At 45.6% G+C, this 14381-nt stretch overlaps 1 protein-coding gene across 1 annotated transcript in view; it reads right to left on the bottom strand.

The window, feature by feature from the left end:
* Positions 1-5643: 5643 nt before the first annotated feature.
* Positions 5644-14381, bottom strand: part of NFE2L3 (NFE2 like bZIP transcription factor 3) — a 37156-nt gene continuing 28418 nt past the window's right edge. The window contains exon 5 of the mRNA XM_075586812.1: positions 5644-9781. Coding sequence (XP_075442927.1) covers positions 8543-9781 — 1239 coding nt within the window. The 3' untranslated portion in view covers positions 5644-8542. The remainder of the gene's footprint in view (positions 9782-14381) is intronic.

The following is a 14381-nucleotide window of genomic DNA, read 5'->3' as shown; positions in this document are numbered from 1 at the left end:
GCTCACATCCCTCTCCCCCCCTGCAGCTCACATCCCTCTCCCCCTTGCACCTCACATCCCTCTCCCCCCTTGCACCTCACATCCCTCTCCCCCTTGCACCTCACATCCCTCTCCCCCCCTTGCACCTCACATCACTCTCCCCCTTGCACCTCACATCCCTCTCCCCCCTTGCACCTCACATCCCTCTCCCCCCTTGCACCTCACATCCCTCTCCCCCCTTGCACCTCACATCCCTCTCCCCCCTTGCACCTCACATCCCTCTCCCCCTTGCACCTCACATCCCTCTCCCCTCTTGCACCTCACATCCCTCTCCCCTCTTGCACCTCACATCACTCTCCCCCCTTGCACCTCACATCACTCTCCCCCCTTGCACCTCACATCACTCTCCCCCCTTGCACCTCACATCACTCTCCCCCCTTGGGTGGGTGACAGTGACTGGGTGACAGTGACTGGGTGGGACACAGTGACTGGGTGGGACACAGTGACTGGGTGGGTGGGACACAGTGACTTGACAGTGACTGGGTGGGTGACAGTGACTGGGTGGGTGACAGTGACATGACTGGGTGGGTGACAGTGACTGGGTGGGAGACAGTGACTGGGTGGGTGGGAGACAGTGACTGGGTGGGTGGGACACAGTGACTGGGTGGGACACAGTGACTGGGTGGGACACAGTGACTGGGTGGATGGGACACATTGACTTTGACAGTGACTGGGTGGGTGGGTGACAGTGACTGGGTGGGTGACAGTGACTGGGTGGGTAACAGTGACTGGGTGGGTGGGTGACAGTGGGTGGGTGGGTGACAGTGGGTGGGTGGGTGACAGTGACTGGGTGGGACACAGTGACTGAGTGGGACACAGTGACTGGGTGGGACACAGTGACTGGGTGGTTGGGTGACAGTGACTGGGTGGGTGGGTGACAGTGACTGGGTGGGTGACAGTGACTGGGTGGGACACAGTGACTGGGTGGGACACAGTGACTGGGTGGGTGGGTGACAGTGACTGGGTGGGTGGGTGACAGTGACTGGGTGGGTGACAGTGACTGGGTGGGTGACAGTGACTGGGTGGGTGGGTGACAGTGACTGGGTGGGTGACAGGGTGACAGTGACTGGGTGACAGGGTGACTGGGTGGGTGGGAGACAGTGACTGGGTGGGTGACAGTGACTGGGTGGGTGGGAGACAGTGACTGGGTGGGTGGGAGACAGTGACTGGGTGGGTGGGAGACAGTGACTGGGTGGGTGACAGGGTGACAAGTGACTGGGTGGGTGACAGGGTGACAAGTGACTGGGTGGGTGGGAGACAGTGACTGGGTGGGTGGGTGACAGTGACTGAGTGGGTGACAGTGACTGGGTGGGTGGGAGACAGTGACTGGGTGGGTGGGAGACAGTGACTGGGTGGGTGGGAGACAGTGACTGGGTGGGTGACAGGGTGACAAGTGACTGGGTGGGTGACAGGGTGACAAGTGACTGGGTGGGTGGGAGACAGTGACTGGGTGGGTGGGTGACAGTGACTGAGTGGGTGACAGTGACTGGGTGGGTGGGAGACAGTGACTGGGTGGGTGGGAGACAGTGACTGGGTGGGTGGGAGACAGTGACTGGGTGGGTGACAGGGTGACAAGTGACTGGGTGGGTGGGAGACAGTGACTGGGTGGGTGGGTGACAGTGACTGGGTGGGTGACAGTGACTGGGTGGGTGGGAGACAGTGACTGGGTGGGTGGGAGACAGTGACTGGGTGGGTGGGAGACAGTGACTGGGTGGGTGACAGGGTGACAAGTGACTGGGTGGGTGGGAGACAGTGACTGGGTGGGTGGGTGACAGTGACTGAGTGGGTGACAGTGACTGAGTGGGTGACAGTGACTGGGTGGGTGACAGTGACTGGGTGGGTGGGAGACAGTGACTAACAGTGACAGTGACTTACCTTGACCGGGTGGGTGCAGGTTGCCGCCGGACGCTTGCTCCTCCTGCCCCCGATATCCCTGCGGCAGCTGCCCGGGACGGGAGGTGGGCTTGGGGGCGCGGGCTGGGGGGGAGGGGGGGAGGAGGGCACAGGAGGTGAGCTCGTGGGGGACGCGAGAAGCTGGCCGCGGAGGGAAGCGGTGAGAAGCAGGCCGCTGGAGGAGCTGAATTATTTAATTATTACTTCCCCCTCCGCCCCACGTTGGGAGTAGGGGGGGGGGGGCAGGGGGGGGGAGCGGGCCCGCAGAGGAGCTGCGTGTTGCTTCCCCTTCCGCCCCACGTTGGGAGCAGGGGGGGGGGAGCGGGCCCGCAGAGGAGCTGAGAGTTGCTTCCCCTTCCGCCCCACGTTGGGAGCAGGGAAGGGGGGGGCGGGGGGGAGCGGGCCTAGCGCATGCGCGCCGGGACCGCAATGAATCGGCGCCATTTTTTTAAACTTTTTTTTTTTTTTTTTTTAAATTAATTCATTTGTCGCCCGGCCGGAGTCATTGCGGGCTGCACAGAGAGGCCAGGCGGGCCGTATGTTGTGCAGCCCTGCTTTATCCTATACCTATACTTACTTATTGATCCAGAGGAAGGCAAACAAAAAACCCCAGAGTCATATCATCCAATGATATCTCATAAGGGAAAAAATAAATTCCTTCCTGACTCAAAGAATTGGCAATCGGATTAATCCCTGGATCAACATCCTTCCCACGTTTACTTATTTGGTATATCCCTGTATACCTTTCCCATCTAAAAAGATGTCCAACCTTTTTTTTGAACAATTTGAATTTCCATTTGCTATATATATATATATATATATATATATATATATATATATATATATATATATATATATATGCAACTCACATTTAACTCCTTAATTATGTTACTGATCTTGGTTATTACGAGGGACTGCACGCTAACTACATCCCCCACGGATGTCTGCTCTTGTTTGTTGGGAGTCGGGATCGCTGCTGCTTTTTCTCTAGTTGGAAGTAATGCTTCTGATATACATCAATTAAACGACCATTTCATCTAGAGAGCTACTGAAACAGTATTTATAAAGATATATATTTTTTAAAGTGCATACATTTCCTTAGCTTTTCTGAAAACGTTTTTGAAAGTTTCCCTCGTAATTTTATTTTAAATATCTCGAAAAAAAATTGGGGTAAATGGTTACCATTCAAGAGCCTTTTTATCTAGCAGTACTAGCTAATATATGGCTGAGAGACAGATACAGTACAAATGTGAAGGATGAAACATGAATATGGAAAAGAAGATATAGACATGGCAGAGCAAGATATAGAAATGGAGAGGATGCTTGATGGGGAAAGTAGATGCAGATTTTTACACATCATTTCAAGAATTTCAATTTAGTAGAGTTTGTATGGAACACTTGAGTAATACAAATAAAGTAATGTTTTTACTTGATTATGATTGGAAATGAAATAAAAATAGCACTTGTGAGCACATTCACGCCTCAGAGAGGTCTGCAACACAGCGTTGCACCATTATCTCCTAGCATACAGTGCTTCGGCTGCAGCCAGGAATTCCCACCATAACTTATTTAATGTGTGGTTGAAACCTATTCCAGCTTCATATGGCAAAGCCAGTATAAACAGCCTTAGACTAATAAGACTCAAAAGGTTTACTGGGGATGTACTTCTTTAACCCAAGATGTGTAATGCGGCAGGCATTAACTTAGAGGGTGTGGGGGGTCCATGTTAAAATGGATTTGAAGCAGAAGGTGACACTGTGTGCTCATTTGCATGTCATTTCCCAGAATCCATAGCTGCAGTGGAAGCATTGTATGCTAGGAGATAATGGCAAAAAGCAGGGTTGCAGATCTGTCTGAGACGTGAATGTGCTCACAAATTATATTTTTATTTGCTGTATGCTAATACAGTGGAGGGTTTTTGTCACTTTTTTACCCACCTTAATTGGTTGAATGTGTGGTTAAATTACATGCGTATGCATAGTGATGTCTTATTTAATGGCCAAGAGCTGTTGAGCACATTCTCCCTATTAGTTTACACATTCCATAAAATACATTTTTCTGGATTCATAAAAATTCAAAACGTAATCACATTTATTACAGTTTCGTGCATCTCCCGTGTGTCCGGACAAACACAACTTTACCTTTTGGCTCATCAGAAAACGTATCTCTTTCTTTTCTTGTATGTGTAGCCCCGGTCCCCTGCGGCTCCTAGAGACCCCCCTCCTTTGTGGCAGCGCGGTCGCGGGTGCCGCCGGAGCCAGCGACGGACCCACCGGCTGCTTCCAAAGGTGGGGGCCGGAGCAGGGAGCGTTCCGAGCCTTAGGAGGCTCTGCGGCGCACCCGGCTAGCGGGGGCCACCATTGGGGTTGCGCGCGCATGCGGCGTGATCGCGCATGCGCGGATGAAGCTAGGGAGTTGCGGCGGCCATTAGGGCGTCGCGCATGCGCAGGGGAATCGCACATGCAGCCCCAATATAGGAATAGCCTCCACGGGACTACAATTCCCAGGAGGCTAAGGGTGGAAGGTACCAGGTGCCCCAGAGTGGCCAATAGGGCTGGAGGATTGCCCTGCAGGGAGAATGGATACATTTGGCGGGGTTTTGGGGAGAGAGGCAGTCGGCGCCAGGAGAAGCTAGTGGAAGGAGGTAGGGTGCAGGAGTCAGTGACTCCCTGCACTAGGCCAGCAGCCCCCGAGGCCCAGGTAGCCCTGAGCCACCCAGTAGTGTGAGTTGTGTCAGGGACAGGCCCCAGGTTAGGGACCCTGCCCCTTACTATCCAGAGACAGTTAGGCACCCAGCGGACGCTGCGCGTCCATCCAGAGGTTTGGGCTCAGACCTTCGCTGTTGCTGCAGCAGCCATCCGGGTGGGATCTCCCCGGACGGTAGTTCCTGTATTCAGCGGTCATCAGGATCCTTTGTGAAGTTCCTTGGCAGGCCCGGGCACTGGAGTGCTCGGCAGGTAACCATCAAGTGAACCAACTATACCACCTATTCATACAGGACATAGTGGCTGCGCAGTCACACATACATATCTCACTTGAGGGTGGGGGACATATTGTGTGGGGTTACTGGACATGGGGTGGGATCACCCGGTGGAGGTGGAAAAGCGTCCTGTGAGACGCAGTAGATAGTGTCTCCTCTAGGCAGGGACACCTGTTGATCTATATTGCATATGCTCCAAGTAAAGTCATTCGGTTGTTTTACATGCTGTGTGTGTGTGGAGTGATATACAATTGTCCTGCGAGGAACCACTCTCCCTCTGGTGGGAGCCATCGCAGGTGGAGGCGCTGCACCAAGTACGAGGTTATCCATATCATTACACGTGCCCCAGGCTCTCCGTGGCGGAGGCTCAGGCCTCCTGTGAGCCTAATAGGTAAAGCACTGCAATGGGTAATACACATAGATCCCCTCACCTGCACCCTATCTGCGATTGGGGGGAGGGGGGGGGAATATGGGTTACATATGTATGTATGTATGTATGATATATATATATATATATATATATATATATATAGATATATATATCTTTATCCTTTCTTTCTCTTATCTTTTTTTCTACATTGTTTTATTTTCCTTTATGTTTGAGAGCATGGCTTCAAATGTTCTAAATCTCGTTGTAGTCAAACAATTATGTAAGATTAGTTGGTAGAGGAATATCTTATGTTAAAATGTCTTCGTTGAGAGTCTGTGTTGCACAAAAACAAGCTCAAAAGTCCAAATAAACAGAACCTTTATTGGTCACTTGTTCTGAACATTACTTTTTATTATACTGAAAACTTAGCAGTAAGCCACCCTGTCCCTAAAATATTGAGTATAGGGCTTATTCACTAATTTTCAATAGCTGTTATTAATGGTTAATATCAACAGAATATCTATTAATAACTGCTAACATCTGTCACGGTTTAGTAAATAACTCTGATTGAGCCAGAGACTCATTAAACTGTGATAGTGTGGATGGGGGCATCATCGCACAGAAACGCCCATCAACGTGAATAGGAGTTTCCATGCAATAGTTTCCTTAATCCCGAATAACCCTCAAATGGATGAAAATCAGAGGCAACATTTCAGCTTCAGTATACACTTTAAAAAAAAAAAAAAAAAAGACCCTATCACAACTTCTGCATTTCATTCTTTTGGTGGGTTATTACCGCTTTCAAAATTTGAATAGTTTTAAGTTAAATATCATTAGCTGTGTTGATGGAACCGCAGCTGATTAGGGACAATTAAAATGTGTGGTGACAACGATAGTTGTGGTTATTAAGGAATGTTTGCGTACATCATACATACAATTAAATGTACTGCAATGTCTTGGTGTTTTATGAGGCTGCAGGAAGGAGCATAAATGTTAATTTTCAGCCTCTGTTGGATAGGCATGGTTTGGGTCTCAACGTGATTCCAGGCTAGCTCTTATTGCAGTGAGTGGGTTACTTGTGAATAAAGTTTAAATAAAACATGTGTAACTGAGAAGTTCCTCACACCTTAAAGACATGCATTGATTAATTCTTTAAACTACGAGCATGCCTTAAAGGGCTAGCCCAGCAAAGCATTATATATGATATTGCAATACATTATTTAACCATTTTGAGGCAAAACATTGTAAATCAATCCTAAAAAATTCAAAATATTTTAGCAAAAATGGACTAAATCAATGTTTACTTTACCACAAAGAAAGCACAATTTTAATTTAGTCCAATATTCTTTTTAATTACATTTATGACTATATATATTTATAGTTCATACGGTGTGATACAATCAGTGCCTTAAAAGGTGTTATGTGATCAGTGCTAGTATATTGCACTTGTCAGCATTGTAGAACTTATGCGTTATATAGGGAAATAACCCATACTGTTTAAAGCAGGCAGTAAATATCGAGAGAAAAAAATACTGCACCGTGAGCTTAAAGCTACTCAATTCAATACCTTTTGAGCTCCTAATGAACTTATTAATAACTGGCCATTTCAATATATTTCAATTGATTAAACAAGGTAAAGTGTCAAGGACACCAGACCGCATTTGAGATGTAGAACGCGTGATTAGTCTTAGTAATACTGGTGGGGTGTGTATACAACCCAGATTTCATGAAACATGAGCAGTAAACTGATTAGCACTATGCTGTACCCACGGCCTAACGTGATGCCCAAAGAGATGAATTATTGGTCCCATGTCAATTGATTGACTGGTTGATATCTTCATAAAGATCACAAATGAGGAGTGAAGCATTGATCTCAATTAATTTAGCCATTTTTTGTGTGACTATACTGTACCCAAGGAGTGCTTATTCTATTATCTAGGTTTGACTGTTCCCGTGCAACATACAGTATAGCATACCCAGGAATATTCTTTCAGTTATTTAGAGTGCCCTCTTACCTATTTTAATATGTGTCTAGTTAATATGCCCATCTCAAATTTAAATGGGCAGGTAATGAATATGTGCCATCTTTAATACATACTAAAAATACTGCGCTGATATGCTTCTTTATATAGCAACACCCCAAAGGCCTTAAAATAACCAGAAGATCTGAAATGGAAAGTATACCTAAGCATACATTCTAGAAAACAATGAAACTGAATTTGTGGAAAGCAGATATATTCTTTACCTGTAATAGAAATGCAAGTTGATGTTGATATTACGGTAAATGAAAGTCTCTGTGCCAAGTATATTGCTGGCCAAAAAAACAAAACAAAAACACAACTCTGCTACCAACCGAGATGTACACTGGAGGATTGACATTTAAAAAAAAATAATATATAAAATCAGCAACCCCAGTTTGCTTAAAATGATAGTCTTAAATATATGAATGAAAGATAAAGCACGATCAGCCACCAGGACCTCTTCAGAAAAACAGGGTAGAACAAACAAGTACAAAAGCATAATTTATACCCTTAAAAAGACCACATATATAAATTAAAAAAAACATAACACCACAACATATTTTTGCTAAAAGAAAAACAAAACGTAAAGCTATGATTTTACATTTCAGGATGTGCTCCAGTGCCGACAGACTAAATCTAAGGTCACTTTGTATTTCGTCCCTTTCAGGCGGCCATGCCTTCCTCGTGTTTGTCAGATGTCCATTTTGCTAATAACTATGCCTTGAAATTCCAATTTTACCAGAAAATTGGCCTGCAATTTGATTTGCGAATGCTTCCCTGCCATTATCTTACATGAAAGTCAGCAAAGCAATTTATCTAGGCCTTATTATAAAATACCATACTAATACTTGTTAGAGGGTAATTAAGCTGCATGAAATAGGAACCCGATGAGCCTTGATATTATTGTACGACCGTGCAGATATTCATTTGTGGCCATACCAAAGGCGGTCAGTACAACTTGCTATGTTTAGTGCCGTATTTAGAAGGAAAAAGCAACCGTTTCATATGTTTTATGTACAGGAACGATAAAAGAATTCGCATACAGCTGTCATCTGACCAAACGCCAGAGTTTTTACAGCTACTCTTGATTTTCATGCTCATAATTCATGACCTCCAGTGTTTATAACCTCCAACAAATTACAATATGTTAAGCTCCTACTGCCACCCACACCTCCAAAAAGAGTTCATCTTTTTCTTCTTTAGTGATGACTTTTTAACGAGCTCAGTGTTCATAACGATTCATTTTTCTTTTTTTTCTTTTTTTTGTTCTGATTTGAACAGTCTCCTTGGAACAACCATGATGCTACCATCGCTATTGCAGTGCAGAGCATACTGGCTTTGATTAACTGGCCTGCCCTGTTCATCCCTCAGTCTGCTGAAAACATCTCGGTACAAGTCATTAAGTTTCTGCTTCATGTGGCTCACAGATTTGCTGCACTGAGCCCGCTCTTTGAGCAGCCTTTCCTTGTGTGATTTCAGCTGGCAGACATCATCTTCTAGGTTCAGAATGACGTCAAGTTTACGCTTGCGACAGTTCTGAGCCGCTACTTTGTTTTTGCCTCTGCGTCTGATGTCCCGTATGACGGAAACCTGGGTCTCTGTCAGGTACTGCTTGGATAACATGTTATTGAACATCTCTACAGGCATGCTAACAATTTCATCCACTGAAAAAGGAATCCTTAGGGACTTTGCACGACGTTCATCCCGACTAAGGTTTTTATCCATACTACTGGCGCAAGGGCTTCTTAATCTGCTAGATTTTGCAGGCCAACTGTAATGATGTTCAGGACTGGGTTCCAAGTGATCTGGCAATTGATTGTAGGTGTGATTATGATGTACATTATGTACGGTGACCTCCTCCTCATAATAGTTTGAGTCCTCCTGATAGTCAATATGGCAGAATTTATTGTGTTCTGGCCAACTGCCCCCAACAGCTCCTTCTAGACCGTCAGTTGATATAGACTCAGAATCACTGCTGTAGCCTGCTGCTCCTTCGTCCTCCCCAAAAGAAATGGACGAAGAGTCAGAAATGCTCACAGATGTTGGGCTATGGCTTGAATTCAAAGAAAGTCCAGAGTCTGAATCTGGCTCTTCAAATAACTGTGACACTTCCAGAGGATCAAACCCTTCTTCCAGAGCTAAGGACATTAGATTGATCTCATCAAACACGTTTTCATCAAGTCCAGAAAGAAGATGGTTAGTTAAGTTTCTAGTGCTGTTGTCAATGGATGGAAATAAGGCTGTCAGGTTGGTCACACTTAGCGGTCCTTCAGGGCTGATGCTTGAATTTAACTGTAGCAAGCTTTCTTGTCTTTGGGTCAAATCCTCATTTCTCCTGGAAACATTGTTTGATGTTAACATGGCTTCATGTAGACTTACATCTTGGCTAATCGCCTCTGTAAAATCCACACTGTACTGGCTAGAGGGATTGATGCCGCTGTCGCTGTTGGAAACAGGTTGCATATCTTCCAGTGCAATCTAGTAAAGATACAAAGAATTGGACATTAACATCAAGCTCTCCTCTCCAATGTTGATATAACAACTGCTTCCTATTCAATAATACAGTATTTGCTTTATTGAACCGTGGATACATTGATATACATTCATAGACCTCATGAAACCAAAAGTGCTAATACCATACTATAATATGCCAAACATTAACCCAGACTGACCTAATAACGCCTATATGCCACGAGGGCTGGCACGCCCTGCTATAAATACTTACTACACAGAGTGCAAATGAGATTGTAATGGAAGTGGACCCCCCTCCACGTCTGATCAATTCACTGGGGAGGGACGAGCGGTGGGTGGTGAGAGGGGGGGGGGGGGGAACGGGTGTGACCATGTTATTGCTACCCCAAGTGATCACATGGTCACGATCCTGGATACCACCTGTTTTCTGGCATTGAAAAGTGGGTTAGTCATTAACGTGTGATATACATGTATATGACTATGTCTTATCAGCAGTTCAGTTGAATGGTCATTAGATGAGAGCTATTAACACAGGGATAACAGTTTGGTTTTACCACTAAACCTAGTTGACCAATAATAGTGTACAAGTCTGAGGGAGCTGGAACTTGTAATTTATTGAGTTTATTTGAAATATTTATAATATGAAGTCAAAGTATGAATTTCAAAGAATTGCCAGGGTTTTTGAACTCTGCATAAACCTATAAGTACCTGGATAGAGAATACAACTCATTATAGGCTATCATAGATTTGAAAATACGCTGTGCTCGCATTCCAATCATTTCTCATTTAAAGTAGTAGTGTAGAAATTATACAGCAAGTAAGACGCATAATGGTATTTTTATTCTGGCATGGGATACATGTTCCCGGCAACAGTTCATGTCCTGGGCACTCTCCTCATGTAGATTGGTAAGATGTCATGAATTTTGGAAGATTGGAAGATCATGAGTGTGACTGTACACTTGAAATTGCATGTAACAATAATACAGCGTTAGTTACAAGTATAGTTTGCAGATCAGCGGGGTCGGGTACCACTCAGAATGAATAAGTCAGACCAACTAGCAGGCTTTGTGATGAAGCTACTTTAAACTATGTCTCGAATGAGAATTAGTTTTAATGCAGGGTCTATATGTATATATATGTAGCAAAGGGATGGGCACGATGGATAGGGGTGATCAGTTGAGCAAAGGCGTGGGTAGGAGGGTGATCTATATATATATATACAGTGTTCGACAAACCTATACATTTGCTCGCCCCGGGCGAGTGGATTTAACATCGTGGCGAGCTCCTATTGGCCCAAGCAGCACACGTTTGGTACTAGGTGGCGAGTAGATTTTTTTGTGTGGCGAGTACATTTTTTGGTGATTTGTCGACCACTGTATATATATATATATATATATATTATATATATGTATATATAAACACAGGAGTGGGAGCTTGGCAGGGGGACTCATATTCCTTTCATCTAGTATAAGGGACCACCCGCAGGATATACTTTCACTTCTGCTCATTGGTGATGTATTTGGAACTTGCACAACTTTTGGACTGTAATTTTCATGCTTATCAATTGTAGGCTTTAGTTAGAGTTATCACTCTTATAGCCGCTCATGATATTTTCATCCGGATTTGGCTTCCAGCCTCTTTCATATTATTGCTCTTTGCTTGCATGTTTTTGTTGTGTTACATGTGTTGTGTATCTTGGCATTTATTGAGCTCAATTACCATCTTGTCTGCCCACTGTGCATGCACACCCTTATCATTAGACCCCCTTGGGTTCTTGATTTTGTGTTCTGATTTTCAGACACTGTTACAGCCAAACCTTTGCCTTATAGTTCCTTTCCCTCCAGATTGTAGGTATATGTCCCTCTCCATTTTATTTTCTCCCCTGTTTTTATGGATAATAATAAACTTTGTTACTTTTCTCATATACCTGTGTGCTTCTTACAGGGATCTTTGTTTTGTTATATATATATGCAAATATAACTGTATGCTCATCTGCATGTCTTAGGCACGTCTGCAACCCCGCCTTTCCCCATTATCACCCAGCATACAGCACTTCCACTGCAGCAAGGGATTCTGGGAAATGACATGCAAATGAGCACACAGTGTTGGTGTGGTTATTGTGGTGTGGTTATTGAGGCAAAAAAGTGACACTGTGTGCTCATTTGCATGTCATTTCCCAGAATCCCTTGCTGCAGTGGAAGTGCTGTATGCTGGGTGATAATGGGGAAAGGCGGGGTTGCAGACCTGCCTAAGACATGCAGATGAGCATACAGTTATATTTGCATATTTGCTTTCCTGTGGAGGGTTTTTGTCACTTTTTTTACTCACCATAACTTAACTCAGTATTATGGTATAGCCTATCCCATAGCCTCTCTTGCATTCCCAGTTAAAATCAACCCCACACTGATGAGACCCATCAAGGTCGAACAGCTGTCTGTTTTGCTTCTCGGCCTTTTGGCTAAGATCAAGGCGATATGAGTGCTCCTCTCGACCGGCACACCTATGACCAAATGCAGTACTATCCTACATGGGGCTCCAGTAGGAAAGGTCTGTGGCAAGCATTTGGCCCTCTAGCTCGTTGAGAGGTGGTGTCCAGGCCCCGGACCACAGAACCCCTGAGCCTTCGGGCTAAGGGGGGATGGCATTCGAACAACCAGCCCTTCGGGGCTGGGGTGCACCCGCACAACCCTCGAAAGAGGGGATATGATGTGAACTCCCTTGCGGGCCTCGGGCCAGAGGGAGGAAGAGACGGATGTCCCGAATCCTAACGGAGGAAGGCATCAATGTCCCTGGAGACCTAGGCTTTCGGGCTGAAACCTCCAGGGAAACTGGGCACTGAGGGCGGGTCTGACTTCGGTTGGACAGTCCAAGGGCAAGCTCCCTATCCACTGAAGTGGACTGGGATCCGATGAGCGAGAGGGTGTACCCTCTCGTGAGGAAAAAAAAAAAAAAGCTGTCTGTGGGTGGTTTTCTGGGTATGCACCTTAACCCTGGCTGTGCTCAAAGCTGTGACCATGCAGCAAGCTTAAGCCTATAGGGAACCATGTTAAAAATGGTTATTGAGGCAAAAAGTGACACTGTGCTCATTTGCATGTCATTTCTCAGAATCCCTTGCTGCAGTGGAAGTACTGTATGCTGGGTGATAATGGGGAAAGGCGGGGTTGCAGACCTGCCTAAGACATGCAGATGAGCATACAGTTATATTTGCATATTTGCTTTCCTGTGGCGGGTTTTTGTCACTTTTTTTACTCACCATAACTTAACTCAGTATTATGGTATAGCCTATCCCATAGCCTCTCTTGCATTCCCAGTTAAAATCAACCCCACACTGATGAGACCCATCAAGGTCGAAACAGCTGTCTGTGGGTGGTTTTCTGGGTATGCACCTTAACCCTGGCTGTGCTCAAAGCTGTGACCATGCAGCAAGCTTAAGCCTATAGGGAACCATGTTAAAAATGGTTATTGAGGCAAAAAGTGACACTGTGTGCTCATTTGTATGTCATTTCCCAGAATCCCTTGCTGCAGTGGAAGTGCTGTATGCTGGGTGATAATGGGGAAAGGCGGGGTTGCAGACCTGCCTAAGACATGCAGATGAGCATACAGTTATATTTGCATATTTGCTTTCCTGTGGACCTGGTAAGAAATGGGGCTATAGTTCTATCCAGCTCCTGGTATAATCCCTGGTAAGGGCAGGTTGCCAGGAGTTATCATGGGTTTCCCCCACTTCAAGCACTTGCCCTGAATGGTGGAGGTAGGTCACCTGACCCTGTGTCAAAGCAAGAGACACAGGGGCGGTGCCTGCTGAGATCATAAAAGAGCAGTGCATTTCCTATTTAGTGTGTTCTGTCAGTCTGATAGTAGTTATAGTGAGTTAGTGAGGAGAGGAGTGATCAGCTCATGAGTAGAGCTGATCTAGCTATAGTTAGTGAGGTGGACTAAATACCTCTCATCCTGCGTAGGGGGTGAGGGAAGAGCTAGCCCCACTCTGGATGTCTGTGGTCCAGAGTGGTGGCAGGGAACATCACAAGGGAGAACAGTTAGTGGACTGTGCATCAACTATACCTGTCGGCTGCTGCCCAAGAGAATAAAGAGACTGCTGCTGTTAAAGATAACCTTGTGTGAGACTGGAATCTCTCATCCCTGTGGGGAATCTCTGTGGTAAGGATTCCAACCCGCATTCCTGAGGCTTACTATAGATTAAGGTGCTGCACCATTGAACCAGAACGAAGGCATCCACCCCAGTAACCTGTTCCTGTTATCCCCCATGTCATCGCGGGAGACTCAGGCCCTCCTGTTGCCAGCAGGTATGCACCACACAGACATCTAGCCAGACCCCAGAACACCGTAGGGGACCTGATCTGCGATTAGGGGGGGGGGGGGGAAAGAGGGGCTATATATATATATATATATATATATATATACATATACACACACACACATATATATATATATATATATATACATATATATACATACACACATGCTTTTATCTATGTATGCATATGTGTGGATGTTTCAATCTTCTTTATTCCGGCAACATCCCGGCTCTAGTTTGTATGTAGTTTCATTGCATTACAAGAGGAGTCATTACTTATTCCTCCTCTGA

This window comes from Ascaphus truei, chromosome 2, assembly GCF_040206685.1.
Source record: "Ascaphus truei isolate aAscTru1 chromosome 2, aAscTru1.hap1, whole genome shotgun sequence".
Taxonomy (NCBI): Eukaryota; Metazoa; Chordata; class Amphibia; order Anura; family Ascaphidae; genus Ascaphus; species Ascaphus truei.
This window is presented reverse-complemented; position numbering and strand designations above follow the sequence as displayed.